At 36.0% G+C, this 27,945-nt stretch overlaps 1 protein-coding gene across 2 annotated transcripts in view; it reads right to left on the reverse strand.

Annotated features, from left to right (window-relative positions):
• Positions 1-445: 445 nt before the first annotated feature.
• Positions 446-27,945, reverse strand: part of Men-b (NADP-dependent malic enzyme b, mitochondrial) — a 32,908-nt gene continuing 5,408 nt past the window's right edge. The window contains exons 2-13 of one of the 2 annotated variants that reach the window (XM_074096157.1): positions 22,069-22,243; positions 17,076-17,234; positions 15,045-15,226; positions 14,616-14,796; positions 14,309-14,437; positions 11,805-11,987; positions 9,589-9,811; positions 8,950-9,092; positions 8,302-8,472; positions 7,498-7,621; positions 3,511-3,676; positions 446-827 (exon numbers count right to left, since the gene is read on the reverse strand). In XM_074096157.1, coding sequence (XP_073952258.1) covers positions 797-827; positions 3,511-3,676; positions 7,498-7,621; positions 8,302-8,472; positions 8,950-9,092; positions 9,589-9,811; positions 11,805-11,987; positions 14,309-14,437; positions 14,616-14,796; positions 15,045-15,226; positions 17,076-17,234; positions 22,069-22,243 — 1,867 coding nt within the window. In that variant the 3' untranslated portion in view covers positions 446-796. Of the gene's footprint in view, positions 828-3,510; positions 3,677-3,928; positions 6,884-7,497; positions 7,622-8,301; positions 8,473-8,949; positions 9,093-9,588; positions 9,812-11,804; positions 11,988-14,308; positions 14,438-14,615; positions 14,797-15,044; positions 15,227-17,075; positions 17,235-22,068; positions 22,244-27,945 lie in introns of those variants that run through there. The other variant, XM_074096158.1, reaches the window with a different exon arrangement.

Genomic DNA, 27,945 nt, shown 5'->3' on the forward strand with positions numbered 1-27,945 from the left:
GCTGGTGTACTACGTGACATGAAAGATATTATCTTAGTCTACAAAATACCTATCAAGGGCGTAGTCTTCTATTGCATATTATCTTCTTTCTGGCCTTTTTGGGTTTGATGTCGTAGTAGTAGAAAGCATTTGGCATGGGATTGTAGGTACATACAATTACCGATACTTATTAATAAAGTACAGTCATTGGATAGGACAAAGCATATAAACACATTCGATACTCTCTAAAGACTATAGAAATAGAGTTGCTAAGTTGATAATTTCTTTAAGTAGCTACTTACTTACTGACTACAAGAATTAAACCGGGAAATGGATACGAGTACAACCTTTCATATTCATGGCTTCCAGTGACAATAAAGATATACAAAATTATTAAAGTAAAGTATAGAAATAAATAAACAATTTCTTGTAATAGACTTTACTCATCTTGGTAACAATTGTATAAAATATATTTTATCATGATAACAACAGTACATTACACGAACTTTTAACGACGATATATAACAAACAATCACTTCACATTTTTAAAGTTACCAATAGGTCTGTACTTATGTTAATTTTTGTTCTTTTTAGCTTTACGTAGTGTTTTTTTCTTTTTTATTTCAGTCTTATATTCTCCTTTGGCAAGCGTCTGCATTTTATCTTTTAATTTGTTCCGTTCATAATTTTTAATGAATTACTTTAATTAGTCGCATGCTGAGCTTTCTCTCTTACTCGTTATTTCCAATGAAATAGAGTCCACTATTATCATTTTGAAGATAATCCATTTACTTCCTAATAAGAATTCAAAATAACGCTACTTTTTGGCATCAGTTGGTTGTTTTACACTGAAACAAAATAAATGTAGGTACAGTCAAGTGCAAAGATATAGATACGGCCAAAGTTACAAAAATATATATAGATGACCTTAATGTTAAGTGCATAAAGTCGTGTATACATATTTTTGTAACCTGGGCCGTATCGATTCGATAATCTTTGCAGTTGATTGTACTTATATATAATCCAGTCGCTTAAGCAATAGTAAAAGAAACCGTGGTATGTAAAATAATATAATAACCTAGAAACTCGTATTTATAGGTTTATAAACCTTCATTCAGGCACTCTAAAAATGTCTCAGTCTCATAAAATGTCATGTTCGCGTTTTATGAGTCAAGATCAAAGGTCATGAAAATCGTTTTATTGCAAATGTTTCCTTTGGTTTTGATAAAATTCATATCGACTACAAAATTGACGAAGCTTAAAATTATCATTAACTATTATTTATTACGTAATGTTGCCTGAAACGTTTTAAACCCGTCACGCGTCCTAGAGACTACATTAGTCCCTAACTTTTTTTGTGCGGGAAATGTCCTTAAGACTACTGGTATTCTCTAGGACATTTCCCGCACAAACTCGTCTCTAGGACGCGTGACGGGTTAAACGCTCAACCGTTTTTGAGACAGCATTATACAAGTTTCCAGATTATCTGTCATTCCCTACGTCATTGCTTATTATCCCTTTTACTGATGCAATGAATGTTCATCCATGTGTGGTGTAACTAACTAATACAGGTACCTACTACCACAGGCATTTCATTTAGAAACTAAACCACAGGAGTAGATAAAAGGAACAGAGACAAAGCTTCTTAAGAACGTGCATAATGTTACCTATTATGATAGAGTTGTCACAATAGGTGACAATTAAACAAAACATTTGTTAAATAGTTTTATTAGTCAGTATGATAGAATACTTTAGGTAAAATAAAAACACACCGTGTAGTACCCTCTTCTTATTAAAAAACCGGCCAAGAGCGTGTCGGACACCCCCGAAATAGGGTTCCGTAGCCATTACGAAAAATATAAGTAATATTTTTCTAAGGATTTCGTATTTTGTACAGAATATTCAAAGTTTAGGTATATTTTAAACCTTAGGCTGCTATTTACTCTTAAACTACTAATAATTCTCAAGAAACTTAACCGTTATAGTTTTCCTTGTAAGTTTGATATACTTACTACTATCCTGAATTATTTAAAAAAATTCCACCCAACGGTTTAGATTTTAGAGGGGGAGGCCGCTCGATTTAAATGAAAATTTGCACTTTAAAGTTGAATATTCTGCAAACAAAGCATTGAATCGAGGAATTGTTTTAGCAACCCCATGGTTTTAAAAGACCTATCCAACGATACCCTACACTACAAGGTTAGATGAGAAAAAAATCACCCCCACTTTACGTCTATGGGAGGTACTCTAAAAAAATTTGTTTTTGAATTTGTTATTGTACCATTTTGTCGGCATAGTTTACATATATATTCGTGCAAAATTACAGCTTTCTAGCACTGATAGTCCCTGAGCAAAGCCGCGGACGGATAGACAGACAGACAGACATGGCGAAACTATAAGAGTTTTTTGCCATTTTGGCTACGGAAAAATAACGGTACTTGAAAAGTAATAATCACATATTTACTCACATATTGTACCTCTTTGGGATACTTAGTTAAAATATCATTTATTTTTATTTTTTCTAGTATTAGATATTCATACACACAGTACAATACACAACCATTATTATTAATAAAATACCACGTTTTTAAGCCGAGTTTAGACTTGCAAGAAAAATCGTGCAAGTTGCATTACATTGCGGCGCTCGATTGCCCACTACAAACTCGTTGGCTTAATGGCCTCGCAATGTAATGCAACTTGCGTGATTTTTTTTGCAAGTCTAAACTCGGCTTTACACTAAAATATTCGAACATGCAACTGACAAGCAACGTGCGTCAACGTGCGTCGCACTAACCCTAAAATTGTCAACTGGCTGTGCCAGCGTAAACCTGTTTTTCCACTCTCGCCGCGTAAGCGACAAGCGGCCAGTGGTCACGCACACATGCCCTGCGTGCTTATAGTAGTGCAATCGATTCACGCGGTTGTACGAAGCGTTGTCTCTGTTCTTATAAGCCTAAAGCAGCAGTTAACTTTACTAAAAAATTCTTGCACTCGCGTCGTGCTCATGCCCATAAAGTCAGCCCGTGAGTTATTATTAATTATTCATGACGCTACTGAAAACATGTTGTTAGGCTGTTAGCAAAAGGTTTGTTTTCTGACTTCTGTGTGGCAAGGACAAATGTCAATGCGACAGTCAAACGAATATGCATTTATGAATAGGTAATTCAGTAAATAAATAGGCAAGGTTGTAATTGGGTGGATCAACTGTTTCTTGTTGTTAATTTGTTATTCTGTCCCGTCAGCGAGGGACAAATGTTGAGTCACATTATATTAACATGCTCATTAGATGACCAATTATATAAGGGGCTAAAAACTACCACAAAAATGCATGTTTGGCAAATTTTAATCCTATAAACTTACGGTTTAAAGAGTGACTCAGGAGAACGTAACTATAGCAAGAAGTGACAAGAAAAAGTTGATCGACCCAATTAACTAAGTACAGCACATGTTTCAATTCCCTGACTTTTTGAGCTACAAAGCTATGGTAAAGCTACAACTATGCACAAAAACGATATTTAAAATGTCACGAACCCGTATATACTATACACGTTGTCCACTGATTTTATTTTCACATCCGGCATTTTCGGGAATGGGTAAATATCAGGTTTGTATATTCTGTACTTCAATTTGTAAAGTTTATTAATGAGGAAATTTTTCATCTGGTCATCTTTCGGTTGTGGATACGCTGATGCTAAACCTGTGAATCAATGAATACTTGAGATAGGGTTCCTTATATAGCTTTGTCTTGTCTGTACTATACAAATAATTATAAGTATTTTGTGAGGAAACGGGTATTTTAAACGGTTTTGTCATATCAAGTTGTAATATAGGTAACCAAGTCAAATTCTTGAAGTTGTCCTTGATTTCAAGATCGTATGATTTGTCTAAAAAACCTTACTTACTTAAAAATAGTGGATATAAGTACACACGGATAGTAATACAAGTAGGATTGTTTAGAACATGTTTATTTAGTAACATCCATAATTGTTTGCAACAATTTTCAACTACACATACCTAGAGAATAAACATGTGGTAAATTTGCGATAGAGATAATAGAGCCATTCACAAAATTGATCTAATTAAACATAATAAGGACCCTGGTATTAGTACAAAATATTAATTGACAATGAAAAAGTGAAATTTTTTAGTGGAACCACTTCATGGACATGAAATCAAACAAAATATATTTTAAAATTTTAAGAAGCAAACACATATAGCAACCGCATAATAATATGTAGCTTTACTTTTTTGACTATTATTGGTGTATTGTTTTAAGAATTTGGTTGGTTTACTCGATTACAAGTGGTTTTTGGTCTCACATCTTTAAATAATTATTTTACAATGAAGTCACAAAGACAAACTAAAGTACTTGAAGTGGCCCCATAAAAATAAATTTGATATTATAACACAGTTCATAAAACCATTCTAATAAACATCGTCACAGCAACATAAATCACTTTGTATCAATCGATACGAACCTAATTATAAATAAATAATGACAATAATAATTGTTATACTTAGAAATACAATAAAGAGGTTTGTTTCGCCCTGCGAAGAACAATTTTGTCTCACTATTGTCAAATACTGCACTTAAAGATAATACTCAACGAAATCAGATTCGTAACTTTTTTTATACAACTAATGTGACATTATTCTAGTAGTTTTGTATATTTTCATCATAGTATTTTGCAAATAAGTATATTTCTTTCCTTATACTACTTGAAAACATTTCGGAACAGAAAGAACGGGTTATCTATCGAACCATTTTATTTCTAAACGACCAAAGAACGCTCTGACATCATGATTTTCCTTGTCGGGCAATTCGATGTCATTATAACATTTTCTGTGAAAGTTACGATTCAGGTAGTTCGATAGTACAGTCATCGTCATAAATAAGTGATCACTTTTGTACCTTGTCGCTTTCAGTCGGTACACCATTTCGTATGGTTTTTGACGTTAAAATGGCAAGGTACAAAAGTGATCACTTATTTATTACGTTGGCTGTACAATGTCTCACAAACTATGACAACTGTTCAATAATACTATAGTAATGACTTAGTTCCTTCATTCTTGATTGATAAAGTATACGAGTAGTAAAAGGAACTCTCAATTCTTATGAAAACTACACAAAACGCGGCACTACGATTTTTGGTTATAAATAAATCTAGTCGATCTACAAAATATACTATTAATGTCTTTAATTTTACACGTGGGACCGTTGCATTTGGATAATATCAAATCCAGCGTGTATTTCGGCAGTACGATACTTCGTGGGTTGATTATACCTTATCATTATTTATTTTATCACCTTTTACCTATAGTTTACTGGTTTTGGTGAACAAATTATTGACCCTAATAAATACTTCAAGTTGTAAAATGCTTTTAATTTACCTGCATTACGATAAGTTGCGTTTGAATGCTGCGGTGACTAGAGAATCATTTTTAATGTTACAAATACTAGCTATTAATTTAAAACGTTCACAACATACACTGGTTACAATTTAATTGCGATAAACGACAATAATACATTATTTTATAAAAGTCAGTAATTCCATGATCAAACACTTCAAAAGCAACATAAAAGTTAATGAATTAATGATTTAGTAAACATGATCTTACAAAGTCAAATAAAGGTTTGTAAAAAAAACAATCAAAACATTCCATTTGGTCAAAAATAAAATATTATTACACATGCAAATTTGAACTATGTATGTATACTAAAATACTAATACTAAGAGTACTTTAATCGAATACTAATTAATTAGTTATTTAAATAACATATTATAATATGTACGAGTGAAAGAATTTTAAAAAGGCAATACAGCATTGACACTGTACATTGAATACTTATTTGAAAATGTTCTATAACTACATAATTATATCTGCGTGAAACATGCAGTTATAAGAACAGCTAGTCTGCTTCAAAATAAACATATATATTATGGTGTTAATTTAATTATTCTTAGACAATAATACTTTTAATAACACTGGTACAATACGTAATTATTACTGAAGACTACGAAGTACATATTTATCTATTGACTTTAAGCTATCTTTTTGATTTGGATACAGATAGTGTACTTCAAATGCGTTGGAGATGACAAATATAACTTTCCGTTATTCTTGTTTTAAATACGTAAATAAAATGAGTCAGTATCCAATCGTTTATATAGCAAAATGTCCAACGATGAAAATTGACCAAGAAGCGAAATGTCAGACGTCCCATTAGAAATTTGCCCCATTAGCCGTTATTTTGCCGTTTTCTAACACAGAATATCAAAATATCAATTAGTTCGTGTAGCATAGAGTCCAAACTACATATTGTCAAAAACGCTATCACCCAAAAAGTAGCAGCAGATTAGCAGAATTACCAAAAAGCAAATAGTCCAAATATCACCTACTCCAGTCCAGACTATCAATCACCATTCAAACTCAATATATTTGCATCGTGACATACGAGACATTATAATATGTTTGGGACGTTTTGCGATTTTGGCGTTCAACTTTATGGGCAACTTTTGGATGATTTAAACATTGGATATTTTACATACTAGACTTGTTGCTATCTGGCTGTGCCTCTTCATGGACGTTATGCGAATAAGGTGTCTTAATATTAAGACATCTTTACACAATGGACAATTAATAAAATTGGACATGTGCTTTTTAGACCATCTGAAGTCGTAGTCATTTTGATTCATAGACGATTGGGTACTAAGCCAATAAAATACTGAAAGGTTTCCAATTTAGATGTTCTTGGGTACTGGCTGAATGGGTCTCACGTTGAAGTGTTCCTCCTCCTTCCAAGGCCACACTTTCGGCATGGAGCTCTCATAATCATGGCAGTAGATTTGGCTCGCCACATGCTTGGCAATGTCTTTCGGTTCAGGGTATAGTGAAGCTAAACCTGTAAATTACAAACAAAACTAAAGAATGTATATCTAAGGGACTAGAGTAAATTAACTAAAAACGATTCGACTTCGGTCTCAAACGACCCAAAAACTACTGTTGTTTTGTATTTATTTTCAACGTTCTACATACTTAAAAAAATCAATTAATGTATATCTAACATTACTATTTTCATGGTAGGTAACAAAATATATAAAACAAAGACAAACCATGAATCCCATAAACAAAAAATGTTCATGCACTTAATATTGAATTAAAACGCGCAGTTCTATAAAAATAAAAATAATATTGGTTACAAAATAGAAAGTACACGAATATAGTATTGTAGTAGTTGTAGTAGCATTCACGAATTGTTGAAAAATGTTTGAAATAAAAGTATCGTGAATAATCAGTATGGTACAATCTCTGTTTTGCTGCTCTACATTGCAAACGCAGTTTTGGTCGAATGATGATTGAATTATATTGAATTGTAGTACAGCATTATAATTTGTTGAGTTCCGATTTACTCCATAAATACCATCTCCGTTGATAGGAACGGAAATCAAATCGGAATCGAAACCACATTTACACATTTAGTAATAGATAAGATATTTAGTAGTCAATTTCACCTACCTTCGTCATATGCCATTTTAGCGACTTCTATTGCGATTGAAAGAGATACTTCTTTGACTTGCGATAGTGGTGGGTAAATGCGCCCAATGTCTAAGTCCTTTTCACTGACAAAGTTCGCAAGCGTCTGAAATAAGCCAAATTAATTGATTTTAGACTAAAAATAATTGTGACACGTGTCAGGTTAGATTGAGGTCGATCGCTGATCAGTTTTAAATAAACGAGTATCTTCTAGTTTCTTGAAGCCTTTGACAGTTGCCGTGTTGGGAATAAACATAAATTAATAAAAAAACCGGCTAAGAGCGTGTCCGACACGCCCAAAATAGGGTTCCGTAGCCATTGAGAAAAAATTAAGTAATATTTTTCTAAGGATTTCGTATTTTCGTATTTTACGTCTATGGGAGGTTCCCTAAAAAAATGTTTTTTTTTTTAAATTTTAATTGTACCATTTTGTCGGCATAGTTTACTTATATATCTGTGCAAAATTACAGCTTTCTAGCATTGATTGTTCCTGAGCAAAGCCGCGGACGGACAGACAGACTGACAGACAGACATGGCGAAACTATAAGGGTTCCGTTTTTGCCATTTTGGCTCCGGAACCCTAAAGTGTATAATTTTGACAGCATAGGGGAGGCCTATGTCCTGGATACATAATATCCAACAGTGGACGTCCTATGGCTGATATGATGATGATGGCGATCAATTTTGAGAGAGTGATGCTCGATGCAACTCTATTCAGAACACGGCAACTGTCAAAGGCAAAAAAACACTGTAGTTATCTGTATCGATGTTTAGTTAACTACTCACTCTAGCAGCTGTAAGGAACATTGCCTCGGGTATGTGATGCGTTGCGGTGGCAATGACGCCTAGCGCCACTCCTGGGAAGATGTAGGAGTTGTTGCCTTGCCCTGTGTGGTAAGTCTTTCCGTTGTGAGTCACCGGCGGGAAGGGAGAGCCGGAACAGAACACGCATTTACCCTAGAAAATAGGAATGCAGAATATAAGTTGAGTGAATCTAACTTGAATGAAAGATTGCGTCAAGTTGTCTCTAAATTGCTTGTAATGTTTTGTGATAAGCAAAGCATATTTAGCTGATCTAACAATAAGGTTTGATCGTCATAAACATAAGTTATAAGATAAAATGCAAATTCCATGAATTTCAGTCTCGCAAAGTCAATACAATAACGTCGAAAATAAGTGACAAAGCGTCACAACGTTGACTAATGAACGAGACGATACATCTTTTAGGACTCAGTAGCTGGTAATAATTAAATTAAACATGCCGTTCGGAAAAAATCGAAATTACAAAAAGAAAAAAGGTTTTTAATTTGACAGTAACTTTTTTTTCTGCCAACATGAATCGATTTCGATTATTCTTTTCTTTTTCGGGAGTATATGTCTCAGAGGTGGTCACATACAAAAAAAAGTCATTCTCGCTCAAAATGACGTCCTTACATCAGTATGCTCGAAGGCAGCCTGAGCGGTGCATTCCGCTTTGCTGGTCGGGTTGGAAAGGGCGAAAATGACGGGCCTCTCAGTATTCTGCGCCATCTGTTTCAGTACAGCGGGCGTGAAGGCACCGCCGACCGTTGAAGCACCTGTAACAACACATTTATAATAATGTTAATCTATGTTTGCGTAAAAATTTCACGGTGTGTGTTAAATAGTAGACGTCTTTGCCGAATACTGCGTATCGCAAAAAACTATAAAGTATAGATGAGGCCTGGAATCTGTTTTCAAGTAAGTACTTAGGCTCAAAAGACAAATGCTATGAACCAATGAGGTTATTGCCCGGTTCACATTACGTTGTAGATAAGACCCGGAATCTTTTTTCAAGTACTGGTCAAAAGACAAATACTATGAACCAATGAGCTTATTAACAGCACTTTCACTTACTAATAAGACAACTAGGTTTGATCTTAGCCACGCAAGCCTCTAACGACTTTTCTGGCTTGACGTCCTGACCGAATACTGTGGCGTGTAGCAAAAAGCTATATCACACTTGTAAAGTGTAGATAAGACCTGCTTCCAATTACTTATGCTCAAAAGATAAAAGCTTGAACCAATGATCTTATAAGCAGCACGTTCACTTACCAATAAGACAGCTGGGTTTGATCTTAGCCACACAAGCCTCGAACGACTTTTCTGGTTCGACGTCCTTGCCGAATGCCGTGGCGTGCGCGGGCACCCCTCCCTCGCGGCGCGTCGTCAAGAGTCCGTCCACATCAAACATGTAGACACGGTCCTGCGCTTGCTTCTCTGACAGACCCTCGGCTACCATGGCTGCAACGGTCAAGTTTGCGATGCCGTTGGCCGCCTGCGAATGGTAATTTAGTTATTTAGTTGCATGGGAAAGTATTTACAAGCGTTCTGCTAACTTTGTGAAAAAATAAAACAGTCTCATTGGAAAATTGGTTCAAATATACATGTCGGCGGCCGATCGTAAATCCGCCAGATCACGAAATTCCTAGACATATCGTGAAATGCCGCCATTTCATGAATTGGCTAAGGGACATCCGCCATATCGTTCAAAACTCACCGTTTAACGATTTGCCTAGTGACGTTTGGGCATATCATGAAACGCCGCCATTTCATGATTTGGACAGTTTAGGCAGATCATGAAATTCCTACGTCCTAAGTTCCCAATCCGCACTGGGCCCGCGTGGGAACTATGGCCCAAGCCCTCTTGTTCTGAGAGGAGGCCTGAGCCCAGCAGTGGGACGTATATAGGCTGGGATGATGATGATGATGATGATGAAATTCCTAGGCTTATCATGAAACGCCGCCATATCGGTTCTGGCACTTCGCCGGCCGCTGCCGCGGCACGCTCGCTCGGCTCGTGCGTCGTAATCACAATTAACACTAACCACTCCTCGCTTCGCTCGTCGTACCCAATTTTTTCTTCTTTTCGGCATATCACGATGTGCCCGGTATAGAGCTAGGAATATCGACGAATGCGTTGCTCTAATCGATCTGCCGTATTATTTCTCAGGAACATCGTGATATGCCTGGCCAACATTTAGGCATATCATGAAATGGCGGCGTTTCATGATACGCCTAGGAATTTCATGATCTGGCGGATTTTACCATCGGCCGCCGACATACAAACTTTAATACTTGGAAACTATCTAAATGAATGCAATCTCAATGCATTACTTATTAAGCGCAAATAGAAATGTTGTTTTAATTTTCCACAGAACGTGACTTGGATCTTTGCGGCTAATTACCCGTTACACATTATGATTTTAATTAAAATTTAACTGTATTTAACTATACAATTTTGCAGGATAAAAACTATCCTAGTCCTAAGGGTCTCAAACTATCTCCATACCAAATTTCATCACAATCGGTTAAGTACCCTAAGCGTGTAAGCGTTTAGTTAATTATTAGAACAGGATATGTGTGAGCCGTGGCAAGAGGCTCGTTCGCAATTTTACCGTGTAATCGTTATTACTATATTGTATTTCGATCCAATTTATGAAAAGTGTATACAAAGACGCCATTTATCCGACCACAGACATTCAATGATGTGAAAACCTAGAACCTATTGCAAAATAATTAATCTGTTCAGTAAATCGATTAATTTATTAATTGAATAGATCAAAGTATTTTTGTCTATTTTATTATTTACAATACTTGATTTCATTCCAAAGACTGTTTATTTAATTATAAAAGCAGTACCTAACTATTTTAAATTTTAAGGAAAGTAAATAAAAATCGCTTATTCATCCGCGCATTAATCGATTTTTAAAATGTCAAATTTTACAGCATCTCTACGCTAGTCTATGCTATTACAGATTATACACATGTTTCAATCAAGAAATAACGTCAGATTTTGAAGAAGATTTTTCAAATGAAAAATAAATATTAAAATCAAGTGAATTTTGGTGAAAAAAGTGATTACACATCTATACACAGTTAAAAGACACGAATTATAGATAAATGTGTTAGTGATTCGATCCGATTTTGATGAAATCGGTTTGTTTACACTTTTAATAAATTGGATAGGCATAACGTATAACGACATCAATATTTACAAGTAGTATTACTCTCCTAAATTACAGGTCTATTCACAAGAGCTAATACGGCTGGATTGAACGAAAGTAATATTTTAGTAGTAGACTTTTTGTAGGAAAATGACTTATGCATGTTATTTTCATATTTGTGTGAAGTGTATTCAAATAGGTAACACACAGATACTTTTATTCACTAATTCAATCAATCGTGCCAACTATTAATTAACTACGGTTAAAATCGAGGCCGAAAAATCAGTTCTGCGTTGATAAGAGTTAAAAGTGGTTCCAACTTACAGATCCAGCGCCAAGGAACAGGTAGATGTTTTCACTGAGCTTCCGCTTGGTGATCCTCACTGCGGCCATCAAGCCTGCCACAGCAACGGAAGCTGTGCCTTGGATATCGTCATTGAATGTACAATACTTGTTGCGGTACTTGTCCAGTAAACGACCGGCGTTCAACAAGGCGAAATCTTCGAACTGAAAGACAAAAACAATTCTTAGTATTAAAAGTTCAAGCAATTATCATCGGGAAAGCATAGATTCTTGGATGTAGTCCTCAAAAAGATGCTATAAGAAACGTGTGACATCATGGGAGAACTCCCAACGTTCCGATTTAAGGTAAGAAATAAGGAATCTCAACCAAAAATAAACAGTACCTATAGTTCTAGTTCGTCTTTTCGTTTGCAATAAATGGGTGGTCTCGAAGCTGTTAAACGGGGAAGAGTTTTGCAATCTGATTATGGTTTTAAGATTTTGACATAGCACAAATTACGCAGCGTCAAAGTGTTTTTAAATTTAATTATTGAGTTCGAAGCGCGTCAGCGTGGTGTGGTGGTGTTGATATAGGTAGAGTCATTCACGATGACGCGTGCCGTGGTTCTTATTACAATGTCATTAATGGCTAATTTTGACAAAATCACGCGTCTTCGTGGATGGCACTAGGTATAGTTGGGTTTGTGTGGTTTGTGTGTTCTTACTGTGTGAAGGTGGAGGAGCTGCATGAACAAGCATTTGTTGCATAGGCGTAGCTGTCCTAAGGTCGCAGGTGAACAAAGTGATTGTTTATAGTTTATTGGCGGTATTTACATTTCAGCTATTAATAACCCTCTAGCTTATTCTCGCCTTTCCGCGTGACTACTTAATGTACGTGAATAAAATAATGTGTCATAACATGTACCTTTACAATTTGTGTGTATCGATGTGTTGTTTAGATATGTATATACCATAGCATAGCAACGAAGTTCCAGTATAAGCGTTAAACGCAGGAATAACATCATTATATTCTCAGTAGAGAATGATGAAATGGCTCAACATTAATGTTTTCATTTATTCAAAATAAGTAAAATAACATCCCCGTATCTATTGTCAAGAAGGTATTAATACCTAAGGCATATGATAAAATTAATAATGATATCATGGACAGGTATGGATAATTCAGATCCGCATTGGAGAACCCTTACTTTGAATAGTGAATTTGTAAGTACAGTGTTAAAAATGTAGTTATGTTAAATAGATTGATCAACTATTTCTTGTTGGTATTCTGTCCCATCAGCGAGGGGACAAAAGTAGTAAAGTTTAATAGAAGAAATGTTTTGTCACATTATACTAACTTTGATTAAATAAGCAACAGCGCTAACCAGCCAGCAGTCATAAGTAGCATTAAATATTTCAGTCAACGTGATAACAGTAAAACTTCAACGGAAGGCAAGTAGGTATAGGTTACTGTACTGACGTCAACACACATTTTACAAGGAAAGATCAGATAAAATGGCGCAAAAATATAAACCTTATCTAAAACTGGACAGACACATTGGCAGAAGATAAAAAGAGTCGCGTGCACTACTTATACCTATCATGAAGAATGACAGACTTAGGTGGTAATGATAATCTATAACAAACTGAAATCACGCATCGGTACGAGTATATTGTGCAGATATCAGCAACGAAGTGAACCGGTATGCCTTTCAAATGAAAAATAATCTTAAACCAATACTATAACAGCCATTTTCCTGTGCAACGTTGTTATAATCAGTCACGAATGCGTGAATGGTTATTTATGTAATATCAGTTGTAATACGTCATCTGTTAAGTTTGATGAATCACGGTCACAGTGATCCCCGATAAATAATGTGACGATTGAATAACATTCGTATTCAATGCCACGGCAATCGATAAAGTGGTTAAGCGCGAATAGAGATCGTAAGAAGCTTTGAAAATAATTGTTTTATTAAATTTTGTTTTGCAAGCAATTGAGTACCTGCTCTTTTTACAGTATTACTAATAAAAAACTATGTGTTGAATACCGGATATGAGTCAGATTTTAGCTTCAAATTAAACTCGTGAAACCATCATATTAAATTTATGTGATACCTACTGCGCTCATTATGAGAATAAACGACTATAATAATAATGGTAAAAATAATCAGTATTCTACTGTCTTCTACACTTATAAAGAGGTTCACTTTGTTTATACAGTCAGAAGCAGAAGATGAGCAGCTACGGTGCTCAGAATGATCTACACACAAATCTACTGCCAAGATAATAAGAGAGTGTTACATTGAAAGCTACGCTATCCCTGTCAAACAAGCTAATTTTTTCCCGGAAAAGTGGACAGTTCCCACGGGAAGTAGCGAACAAGAACTACCAACAAAAATGCTATAATAATATAATATGTTCTATTTAGATATATCCTTATTTAAATCTACGAAGTTGTCTATGACTAAAGACCATAAATCGATCGGGAAAAAGATTCAGTAGATCATGCAGTTTGTATAACAACTTAGAAAGTTATAATTCACCTGCAACAGTGTGTTCTGGCCGTATCTCTGAACACACGCCTCCATGAATTCGTCAATGAATTCATCGTATTCCTTGCCACGCACGCGCTTCTGCCTCAGACCGATGTATAGGGGATCTTCCAATAGATCCTGTAAACAAAATGTTTGTGAAAAATACGGGCACTACTACAATCAAAAGCATAGATAGAATACCATGTGCAATTGTGCATAGGTAACATTGCAGTAAAAACAACAGATACCCATACGCAAATTTATATACTACCTACATAGCATAGAGTTGAAGAATTTGTAGGACTAACTAACTAACCTGGTTGTTAGTCCCGACATCCAAAGTGATCGGCAAGCACTGGTGAGGTTTGATTCCAGCCAGAGCTGTATATAACGACAGCTTGCCCACAGGTATTCCCATTCCGTATGCACCGAGGTCACCAAGACCCAATATTCTCTCACCGTCCGTAAACACTATAGCTCTTACGTCGGGTTCGGGCCTAGAATATTAAAAAGATAGGAAACTGGTCATATAAAAATGCAGAACGAAGTTTATAAAATAAGTCCTAAACATCAAAAACTATAAATAGAAACGAAAACTTTAAATTTATAACAAACAAAATAGGTATTACTTGAAGTTAAAATTATTATTGGTGCACTAAGGCAAATTTATTTAAGCTCAAACTTGTTTTTTTTTTTTAATTAGTTGTTACAGAGAAGAAAGTCACCTATGATTATTATGATTTACCAGTTTTTAAGGATGTTGAAAATATGTCCCTTATCGTTAATAGTGATGAAAAGACCTCTGGGCCTTCTGTAGATGAGCCCAAATCTCTGGCAAGCCAAGCCCACGGTTGGGGTGTAAACGATGGGCAGGTATTTCTCGATGTTTTCAGACAGCAGTCTGAAGAATAACTTTTCATTTCTGTCCTGCAATAATCCAATATGACTGTAAATAGCAGTTCGGTCGTCTTGAGATCACACTTAGACCTAGAGCGTAAACCACAAAATATATAGGAACATCGTGTTGTTGTTGGTATGCCGCACTCTCGACCAGACCCCCTCCTGACCCGCTGCTGTCATGTGTGGTTTACGCTTAAATATAATATGAACCATAAGAATGATGGATATTTTGTAGACAAACTTAAAATATCCACTATACTTTTTAAAGTAAAAACTATGAATAAGTGGAATAAGTCATACATAACTAGTCATCGGATTTTAATTGATGGCAAATGAACGTTGATAATTTAAAAAGAAACGGCCAAGAGCGTATCGGACACGCCCGAAATAGGTTCCGTAGCCATTATGAAAAAATAAAATAATATTTTTCTAAGGATTCGTATTGTATACGGAATCTTCCAAGTTTAGGTATATTTTATACCTTAGGCTGCTATTTACTCATAAACTACTAATAATTCTCTAGCAAACTTAGCCGTTATAGTTTCCGTGAAAGTTGATATACTTCAATTACTACCATCCTGATTTTTTTCAAATTTTTCCATCCACCGTTTAGATTTTAGGGGGGGACGCTCGATTTAATGAAAATTTACACTTTAAAGTTGAATATTTCGCAAACAAATCACTGAATCGAAAAATCGTTTTTAGCAACCCCTAATGGTGGTTTAAAAAACTATCCAACGATACCCCACACTATAGGGTTGGATGAGAAAAAAAAAAACACCCCCACTTTACGTCTATGGGAGGTAGCCAAAAAAAATTTTCTTTTTTAATTTTTAATTGTATTATTTTGTCGGCATAGTTTACTTATATATCCGTGCAAAATTACAGCTTTTTAGCATTGATAGTCCCTGAGCAAAGCCGCGGACGGACAGACAGACAGACAGACAGACAGACATGGCGAAACTATAAGGGTTCAGTTTTTGCCAAAAGCCTCCGAATCCTTATAAAGTAATTTATAAATGGCCCCTCATTGGCCGATAAATTAAAACAACACTGTTATAAAAAGTAAAATAATTGAATATTAAAATATATTTCTGTTATTCAACCTTACACCATTACAGAATGATTGATATCTTTTATTACCCAGTTTCCTATAGTAATATCAATTAATTATACTATTTTAGTGAACTGGAAAATACTGTTAGTTGTTTAAAGTAAGCATAAATTATATAATTAATACAACATTTTTCCTTCACCGTAATTTGCCCATTCGTCCACACGCCGTAATATCAATAAATTTAGTAATATAATATAATACCTTGAATTATTGTTCAGTATGCTAAAATTGTTCACAAATCAGTTGAAAAAACTGCTTACATCATTCAGAAAGTATCAATGGAAACGGAAAGTTCCTGAAAACGCTTTAATAAGTTTAATATAACGACAATGAGATCGAGTTGAAACATATTCTATCTGGAACGCTTGTCAGCAAATACAATGTTACCAACTGAACGCATAATCCATATAGTATATTCAAGAACATCAGGTACATTTCCTATCAACTGTCCGGTGCCAACATAGCCAATTACACGCACAAATTGGCACTCCTCGCCACTGCTCCCACACCGTCAAAGTCAAAAAGTCAAAATATCTTTATTCAATTTAGGCTATAACAAGCACTTATGAATGTCAAATAAAATCTACCACCGGTTTGGAAAAACCTCTGTTGAGAAGAATCCGGCAAGAAACTCAACGAGGACGTCGTTTAAGATTTAGATAACAACCGTACACACACGGTTAGCTCCCACTTCCACCACGGCCAAACCCTTAAAAAGATATTCATGAAAAAAATGGTACCTTTGTCAGTGTTAGTCACCTGTAACTCGACGAGGTAGAGGTATTTGTTTAGATTGTCCTCGTATCTGTCTATGGATATTCTGCAGATATCCAACTGTTCCTCTTGCGTTTTGAATTTGGCTGCCAAGAGGCCATGGATGCCGAGGGCTTGACGTTCTTCTAATGTGAAAGCGAGACCCTACAATGAAAAATAAAAACATTTTAGTCATACATGAACTAAGAAATAACCGGACAACTTCGTGTCGGGGCGACGCGCAGTGTAGTTTCGTAGTAATATGCAGCAATTATTCAATCATCATCCATCATCATCATCCCAGCCTATATACGTCCCACTGCTGGGCACAGGCCTCCTCTCAGAACAAGAGGGCTTGGGCCATAGTTCCCACGCGGGCCCATTGCGGATTGGGAACTTCGCACGCACCATTGAATCGCTTCGCGGGTTCGTGCAGGTTTCCTCAAGATGTTTTCCTTCACCAATCAAATGTAATTCCGCACATGAATTTGAAAACTCAGAGGTGCGAGCCGCGGTTTGAACTCACGACCCTCTGCTTGAGAGGCGATAGGTCAAACCACTAGGCCACCACGGCTTACACTAGGCCACCACGGCTTACAAAAATTATTCAATACTAAGTTTTTATTGACTACCACTCGTTAACTTTAAAGCCTACAAGTACCTATGTGATAGTTTTTCTTTTCAATTTTTCATTATATTAAGGTGCAGCCAAACCGCTGCTTAAAAAACGGTGACGGCACGGAATCACAGTGACGCACCGTATGCGCACCGTTTTTATCGTATGCTCTCCACACCGCTGCTTAAAATACGGAATCGCAGTGACGTGCCGTGAACGTCAGGACTTTACCGAAGAAAAGTCTTGACGATTACGGAACATCACTGCGATTCCGCATAGTTTGCGTATTTTAAGCAGCGGTGTAGAAAGCGTGCATAAAAAACGGTGCGCATACGATGCGTCACTGCGATTCCGTACCGTCACCGTTTTCTAAGCAGCGGTGTGGCCGCTCCTTTATGCATAGTCTTAGCTTAGCAAACTTGTAATGTTTTTCTAAAATCCATCCATCAATACCTTCCCCACACTATGGGTATAGACTATAGATAGACATGAAAAAATGAATGTCTGTACCTTTAACTATAAAATACTTACTGCTAATGTAGCGCTTTTTTTGGATGAGGTAAAATAATAATCTTTTTCCTAGTAAATAAGAACTCAAAAAAAGTTGTCCAAATTTACGGTCATCCCGTAAAACCTAAATTAAAAATACAAACTGAAATATTGTATTTTCAATTTAGGTTTTACGGGATGACCGTAAAAGTAAAAATTTGGAATTAAAAAAAAAATACAAAAAGATTCCAAAAAACCAATCTTAATTTGATTGCTTAGCAACGATATCTCTTGTCCGGGTGAGCGGTTAGTTCCAATGGAGTGCCGAAAAAAGTTTCTCGATGAGGGCTACGGCATAGATGTCGCTAGCGTCACTGCTTAAGTGACTAAGTAAGAAACAAACAAGCTGAGATATGAGGTGCATAGGGGAAATTCGTGTCGGTACCGTTGACCATCAGTGGTGTAGCGGTATAGCACGCGGTACGGATTACCGAGGACCTGGGTTCTATTCCCAGTGATGGTCTTATTTTTCTGTTTTTTCTGTGCATCTATATTTCAGTTTGTATTTTCAATTTGAATTTATTTCCTTAATATTGTCTAACTCACGTCTAACTAAAGTTGTTTGTGTAAGTAGAGGCAAATATCATGATCATGACATGACACAATATGACGCAAAAACTCGATCACAGAACGACATTTTATTCAAAGCAAGTAAAGGTGTTACTCAAACATTAAATTAATACCCAACTAACCACAGGTGTGATTGTCATACTTATTCTTGAAGAATTACGATACCAAAAAGTTAAATCAACTCGCTGCCTTAAATAATTACCAGTTCCGTCTTAAATGGCCGTTTAGTATGTTCAAGGCCAGATGGACGAGTCTGGTTGTAAATGCGACATGATTACGTCAAAAATACATCCATATAAGTAGGTGTAAGTCAAAATAGAAATCCAGCCATTGTGAATACAGACCTATGTTATTATTGCAATCAGGACAAAAATGCCACAAATGATTGCTAAAATTACTTACTTACTACTCATAATTACTCGTCACTAAGGCGCGGCCGCAACAGTGTAGTCGAAACTGGTCGAAACGATAAGGTAAATTTAACAATAATTTATCGCACATATGTAAGTCTCCATTGAAATAATAACTATGAGTGAAAATCGCAAAAGTTTCTACAGTACAAGACCGTCATCTTCGTACTTGGTCTTGCAAGTCCCAGGATCGGATTAGAAACTCAATAGTTGTGGCCACGAGCAATAAGATAATGTGAAGTAAGGAAAAATATTACTGTTTCCTGTGGTAATCCTACTAATATTATAGTTAAATGCGAAAGTTTGTGTGTGAGTGAGTGAGTATGTTTGTTACTCCTTCACACTGAAACGGCTGGACGGATTTGGATGAAATTTGGTATGTAGATAGCCGGACATCTTTCCACGGGATAGGAATAAAATCTCGAAACAACAACAGCTGGCCTAAGAGTCATGAAATTTGACATGATTGTTTTTAATGTAACGTCAATGAAAACCACGATTTAATTTTCGGTAATTCCCACTGGAATTTTTAAAAATCCCGAAATTTCAATTCAGCTGCTGGATTTCATGATTTACGTGTGCGAAGCCGCGGGTAAACACTAATAAATAATACGTCAGTAGCAGCGACAAGCAAAATGTATGACACTTTATTTTCTTTACTTAGGTGGATGATACCCAAAACAAGGAATTGAAAGATTGACTGGCTGAATTAGTGTAGTTGTGCAGTAGTAGAGTTTACTATTTTGACGCTCATAACATAATAATTAAGACTATCTATGTATATTTTAGTGCTTTTCTTGAAAGAGACAAACTGTCGTATTGAACGTCATATCAAGTACAGTCAAGGGCAAAGATATCGAGTCGGCCAAAGTTACACGACCTTAATGTTAAGTGCATAAAGTCGTAACATAAGCCCTTAAATTGTACAATTTTGGCATGATATGCGCTGAAAACGCGAGGAAAATGCCTCTCCTGAATAACTTAACTTTAAAGTCTATAGAAATCTACATAATGGATCCCTAGTATTTGCAACGCAAACATCGTCAGCAGTCACGTTCACGTCAAGACGTGTACACAATTGTATTTCAATGTCCTTAGTTATTATAGTGCATGCACGACTGTTACCTATCTGCTATTAGTGTACCTACTCTGAAAGGCGAACTGAAAATTACTTATGTAGTCTTTACTACTTATTGGTCGCAACTAGTGCAAAGAATTTAGTGAACACAAAACCTAGGAATTTGGTATAGTTTGATTTATTAAATCTTTTAGATAATTTGTAAAACTTTTAAAAACAAGATAAACAAACACATCAGCAATAATAATCCGTCAATGAAAGGTTGTTCTGGTTTACAATTTTTTTTACAAAAATGTGCCGATAAATTGACCGACCGTATAAGTGAACTTGGGGTGTTTCCTAAAAAAATGGGAGGTTTAGAATCTCGACAGTAGACAGGCGAAACTATGTGATTCCCTATGTAAAGCAAGAATGAATACATAAACAGTACCTATATTACGTAGGTATCTACCAAGTTCCGGTAGTCTTGCAACAGTTGCCAAGTATCGATCCTTACTCCGCCTAAAATTTACTCTAGACGATAGACATTTCCAATTCCAACTAAAAAACATTACTGATTTACAATGTAAATAACATCAATTTACGCATTCCCTTGTGAACAAACTACATGCATATTTGTGGGCCTAAGTAAATCAGCCAACAACATGAAGCTAAATAAACGGTTCGTTAGATAAAGCACTAAGGATTGATCCTTAATAAAAAGTTTACTAAGGAGTGACATCACGCGGAACTTTCACATGCTGTATCTTCTTAATTTTTTGTTTAATAGACAAAAGAAAAAATACGCGTCCGATATTTCTTGAAATCTATATCTAACTGACAGATTTATTATTCATTTTCAGGAATCTAGCACAGGCACAGTTTGCGGAGCAATTGCGAAGATTTCATTTTTTGAACACCTGTAAATTAGTACAGGAATCGAAAGAGTTTTGCCTCCTGAACATGGGAAAATGTTAAAAAAATACAAAAAAAAATATCTGAATTTGCCAACACTACCACAGAATAGATATGATTCCTTTGCCTTTTTCACCAGAAAAAGGAGCTCTCATAATTTTGACAACTTCTACGTCAGATTTACGCAAGATTTAGACAAAATTAATGGATCTATTGTGTGGTAGTTTTGGAGTTATGCCCTTTTAGAATAAGCACATCTTAAAAAAATTGAAATAAATTAATTAATAATCGTAGCGAAATTTTAAAAATATCAGCGTCTTTCTCTTTCCAACCAGAATACAGAGAACGAATCAAATTATAGTCTTAGAAATATGAAATCTTGTCAATTATAGGTTTAGCATTTCGATTAGTTCCCGATTCGCCGGATTCTTGTTTGATTTGTTGTTGCACAATAGGACATGACTTCAATTGCCTAAAAATCGTTTAGATGCATATTTTTAAGGAAATAGAATTTTCCAGGAAAAATACCATCTGAATCCTCAATAATATGATTAAAGCCACTATTTCCATCGTTTTGATTAACCGAAAAATTCCGACGAAACAAGAATCCGGCGAATCGGGAACTAATCAGCATTTCGTCACGGCGCCTTTGCAGCTACCTAGGGAGACTAGCTAGTTGATATAAGCAATGATGATTTTCACCAGATTGCCTGTTTCGGGGTACCAGGAGCCCCACGCGGCACCTTTGTACACCAGGGTGCCCTTTGACGCCGCGGCGCACAGTTTGGGAGCCCCCGCCAGCATATTTTCATGATGCTTGTTACAATTCAAGTCAACCATTCTACAGAATCATATCTATGAACGATCCATTATAAAACTTACCTTATTAAGCCTGGGGTCTCTTAGATGGTCGATGCCCCGAATCATGTTGGGACAAATAATATCGCCGGTGATCTCGTGGTGACCCCGGCAAGGGGTGGAGGGTTCGATGAGGGCGGGACATTTTGCTAGGGCGAGCGCTAGCAATCGGTTCGGAACACTGGAGTTTGTATTATGTCTGTAACAAATGGTAAACGATGAAATGAGAATTTTAATTATTTCATCAATAATAAACTCGTTCTCGTCGAGCCAGACTCGTGCAGGCAGAGTGAATCCAGGGGAGAGGCCTTTGCCCAGCAAATGGAAACTATTACACTACCAAGCAAAAAGCTACTTCATTAATTACCAACTCTACCAATTACATACAAAATTTAAGGTATATGACTCGATCGAAATTTATCGTAACCGAAAGTTACAATACAATACAAATCATTAGTATTTTTTTATCAGTGCAGAAATTGGTAATATACAGAACATAGAGAACATTTGAATATGTTGCAAAATAAATGAAAATTACTTCTACACGTTTTAAGGATATTTAATCACAAAAAAAAATAGTGTGCCAAAAAACCCTCCTGTATGTACACGCGATAAGTAGGCATAAACTCTCTAATATACATATAAAATTCTAGGGTCACAAATGTCACAATGTTTGTGACCAAACTCCTCCGAAACGGCTTGACCGATTTATATGTTTTTTTTTTGTATATATTCGGTCAACATTAAACTCAACAATTTGTCTGACCAGTCGTTTAACATAACATAGAAAAAGGCGTTAAACAAGGCGACCCGGTATCACCCAAGCTATTCACCAGCACCAGCTCACTAGAAGAGATCTTCAAAAGCCTGGCGGTGGTCTGGAAGGCAAGGGGTGTCATTGTCGGCGATAAAAGGTTGACAAATCTTCGTTTCGCCGATGACATAGTCCTTTTTTTCTTCTACGGCGTCAGAGCTCGAACTAATGCTGCAAGATCTCAGCTCTGCAAGCCTTCGGGTTGGACTTCTAATAAAACGGACGAAAACACAGTATGACCAATAGCACAAAACGTAGGATTGAGGTGGATGAGCACGACTACTTGGGCCAGATAGTATCTTTCAGCAATAGGCAGGATAAAGAAGTGGAAAGAATCGACAATGCCTGGAAGAGTTTCTGGTCCATGAAGAAGCTATTGAAGGGTAACCTTCCACTTAAGCGGAAACTCGTCGACTCTTGTATACTGTCCATCTTAACCTACGGTGCCCAAACATGGTCCTTAACCAAAATCCAGAAGTCCAAGTTTAAGGTTTGCCAGAAGGCTATGGAGCGCAGCATCTTGGGTGTCAAAAGGACAGATCTGCCGCATGCACCCGGAGAGATCAGCATCCATGGGAGAGGCCTTTGCCCAGCAGTGGGACATAGAAAATGGCTAATAAAAAAAAACGATAGGTCTGAGAATAGGACGTTAAACTATTTTTCAGACCTACGCGGACGGAGTCGCGGGCAACAGCTAGTATTTCTACAGGAATAAGTGCGTTACTTTTTGGTATTGTATCGATACCGATACGTGTATTTTGACGAGCGTCACTATGCTCGGATAAAATTACATCTGTTGAAGTGTCGATAGTATGTATTAATACTTCTGATTAGGTACGTCTGCATAAAAGATTATCAATGATTTCTTTGATAAATGGAGAGACGCAGGATTGTCCGCATGATTACGATTATGAGGGTATGGGCACGTGATAGTGGCAAATTTTTCCATTCAATTTGGAGTAGGTAGTATCTAGTATTTTCCGCTTCTTACAAAATATGTATTTATTTGAGCAAATGATAAATGAGTATTTCTCAAAAAGTAGTCCCGTCCCGTCACGAAATTGACAAGAAATCAGTTTTGTCATGAAATTATTAACACTAAGGACAGGATCATAAAGCATTAAAGCATAAACTGCATAAAAAATCAAACATTTCTTGACGTCAGGAAAACGTCACGAAACTTGTGAGGAAAAAAATCGTAATTTTGTAACTACATCGAAACTTTCTATTGGATCCAACAACAAAGATTATCTGACTTTTTATCACCTCTACCACAAGGTTTTTGTATATATTTAAACACAATATTACTTATTTTTGTGTTGAAATAGCTTCAGGAAATATATATGTATTTTATTTTTATAAGTGGACAACTGAAAATGGTCAACTTTTTGAGAAATAGTCAAATACCTGTGTTATTTGTACTAAGTAATAAAACTCTACCTATACAAAGTTATAATATTCAAGTATGGAAAACATTTGACGCTTTATCTAAATTGAATCCTCATTGAAAAACCGATATTTTTCCTATAAGTGATAACTTGATGCACATATTGTACCTATATGCGCATAAATAAGGTCACCCGGGGCGAAAGCAACTATGTAAGAGGCTAAAGTAACGAATAAGTTTCTCTCAACGTAATGGTTTTTGTAAAAAGAGCCATCGATTGGAGCGTAGTAAAATCATTGATTTATAACATAAAACACTGATGGCGTTCCTAGATCGCTCACTGTTGTACCGACAGAGCAAATTTTATCAGCCGCCATTTTAAGCAACGCTTGGAGTGTCGTGTGTTTATTTTTATGTAAAAAAAATATTACAAGCCGTTTTCTGGAAAAACAGAAGTTCTTCCTAAAGAAAATATAAAACTTAAGTGCTTTTGGTGTATTTATTTGAACTGTAGGTCTTCCAATTAATATTTTAATCATATAGTTACATTGACCTCAACTTTTCCGGTACAACAGTTGCAATAGCACCATACTTTTTGTATGAAAAATGCCATTCGCTAGTGATGTCCCGTGTCGATATTTCGATAAATGAATTTCACATTTATTTTATTACTATTTAAGATCTGCAATTGGTGCGAAGCATGTAAGACTTTATAACAAAAGACAAATGAAGTAGCTTAAATAAAAATAAAATTAAGCTCAAAATTAACAAATAAAAACGTTATTTAGATGGTTTGAAACAGCAAACAATTCAAAATGCAATAAAATTCAAGCTGCATAGCTAAATATTTCAACAAATACTGAGGTCATGGAAATATCAGGTCAAAGTGTAAGGAAAAAATGTAAAATAAAAATGTTGACGTTACTTTTCACAAATATTTATCGATAAGTAGCCACTATGGAAGATAGTTGCATTTACCCCATAAAAATTAAAACAAGAATTTGCTGGAGACTGAGCCCTATTCTCAGCAACTAGATACCATCTTCGGATAGGTCTTGCGTGAATGTACGTGTACAGTCAGCGTCATATAGTACGTAGCAGTCAAGATCACCAAATACTTGGAACATCCAAATAGTCGTTAACATTGACCCAATCAAGGCGATCAAATTGCTCAGGACATCCATCGCGTACAAATAAATCGGAGCACGCACATCACCACTAGTAGCGTAGCAGCCATAATATCCAAAAGTATGGGACACACTAGAAAACTGAGCTTTATATAAAAGGTTTAAGGTTTAATCTCGTGTTGAGTGCGAATTAACACGTCAGATTCTACTTTTGTTTTTGACAATCACCGAAAAGAGTACCAACTTGTCAGTGATCGTTCCGTCTCTTTCATTTGGAGCCTGACGGCTTTTTTCACATTTTTATTTACATTGTCAGAATTCCGGATTAACGGATTTCCTTTTAATATGGCTTGAATTGGCCAGTATAATTACATTATAAAAGAGTTTTGACAATGAAAAAGGTAATGACATGTGCATTTTGCACCAAGAGACTGAAAATGGAACACCATTCACATTATATTAAAGAGCCTAACTAACTGGATCATTGGACCTTACACGGTATGTAATAAAGTCAAGTTTCCTGCGGTGTCCCATACTTTTGGATACTTTGGCTGCTACGGTATAATGTCGGCTTGAATGTTATAAAGTATTTGGCGACGTGCGTGCTCCACTATATTTGTACACGATGGATTTCTCGAACATTTGACCGCTTTGACTGATTCACTGGTAATGACCATTTTGTATGTTTCCAAGTATTTGGTGATCTTGACTGCTACGTACTATATGACGCTGGACTGTACTCTATTCCCCAACGTATTGTTACTGATTTCAACACAATATTGTAACTAATAGTCACATTAACCTCACGGCGCGGTGAATGTAACTATTACTGTTTTCGTGGAACAATTAAATAAATTATTGGAAAACCTAAGCCGGTTTGCAGTGTAATTGAAGTTGAAACCGTTCATTGAAATGTGAGCAAATAAGTTTAAATGAACTGCAAAAATTATTGTAGTTCATTGATATGGACCTCCGCAAAGTAACACCTGATTCAATAAATCAATTAAGTTTATTTATTTGTATAACCCTTCTAATTATATACCTCATGGTAGAGGGCGGCAAAATTATTATACTATTTTTTTTAGTTGCTTTTGCCCCAGGTAACCTTATGCGTGTACAGGCGACAATGGAAATCAATACTTCATGAGAATATTCAATGTCAGCTTGTTCAAACAGTTTGTTAGGTTGGTATTGGTAGTTAACTACCGTTTCAAATCAGTCTCGAAATAGTCTCGAAAGGACTCGAATGATGTCAATCGCTCACTAAAGCTAAGTAGGTAGGTATACCTCCTTTGACATTCGCTAAAGGTTGCTTTAGCTTCACATACTTATGTATGTATAAATCCTAGAAAATCCTGGACAATAACAAATATACTTATACCTTACCTCCACTTGTTGACTGAAGTATTGTTTCTACGACAGAAGTGACCTAATAATGCCAATTCTGGGAACATTTCGTATATGTATGTATAGTAGCTATGACGGAGATAGGTATCAGATATTAGCACTTTCCTCGTAACCCGTGTCGTGTACATAATTTAATATAAAGACTGTCCACGATTAAATCCGGTCATGCCTGTTCTGGTGTATATTTGTAATGAATGCTAATTTTCAAGCAGCACTTTTTTGTAATAGTCAGTGGTTATGAAAATACATAATAAAAATACAAACACAATAAAATGTTAGAGCGTCTGTGAGTTTTAGCTTTATGTATTTCACTGAGCCTAAATTGCTCTGTATAGATAGTCATTCACGATGCCGCGTGCCGTGGTTCTTATTACAGTGTCATTAATGTCTAATTTTGACATTGTAATAAGAACCACGGCACGCGTCATCGTGAATGACTCTACCCATATATAGCGTTTTTAACCGACTTCAAAAAGAGGAGGAGGTTATCAATTCGGTTGTATTTTTTTTTTTTTAATGTTTGTTACCTCAGAACTCCGTCATTATAACCGATTTCAAAATTTTTTTTTGAGTTCGTCTAGGAATGCTTTCAATTAGGTCCCATAAGCAGCAAATTAGGATCTGATGATCGGATCTTAAGGAAATCGAGGGAACTCTTCAAATATTGTAGGGACACCTATGGTAATTTGGATATATTTAGCAGTAACTCGTGCATTTGCTCTTGCAAATCATATTTGGTAAAGTGAACTGAGGATGAAGACCAGATTTGACCAACGGAACTACTACTATCAATAACAAGTATTTCACGGGTTAAATTTAAAATTATCACTGATTAATATACTTACCTAGATAAGCGACTAAGAAGAAGCTTTAAGTTAATGATTTCTTTCGAACGATCTGATGCTGAAGCCAGAGGTAGGCGACGGAACTCTGTTATAAAACAACGTAACTAAGTCGTGTGGGCTTAAGAATAGTGGTGAATGTTCTTTGGCTACGAATCACTAAAAAGTGAGAAATAAAAAAAAAATTAACAAAAAAGTAAAAACCGACTTCCAAAAAATAAAAAAATAACAAAAAATGGAAACCGACTACAAAACCCTTGAAAATATTTTTCTAGGTAAGTAGGTACGTACTAGCTCGAAGTCGGTGCCTCAGCACGAGCCAGC

Source organism: Choristoneura fumiferana, chromosome 13 (assembly GCF_025370935.1).
Source record: "Choristoneura fumiferana chromosome 13, NRCan_CFum_1, whole genome shotgun sequence".
Taxonomy (NCBI): Eukaryota; Metazoa; Arthropoda; class Insecta; order Lepidoptera; family Tortricidae; genus Choristoneura; species Choristoneura fumiferana.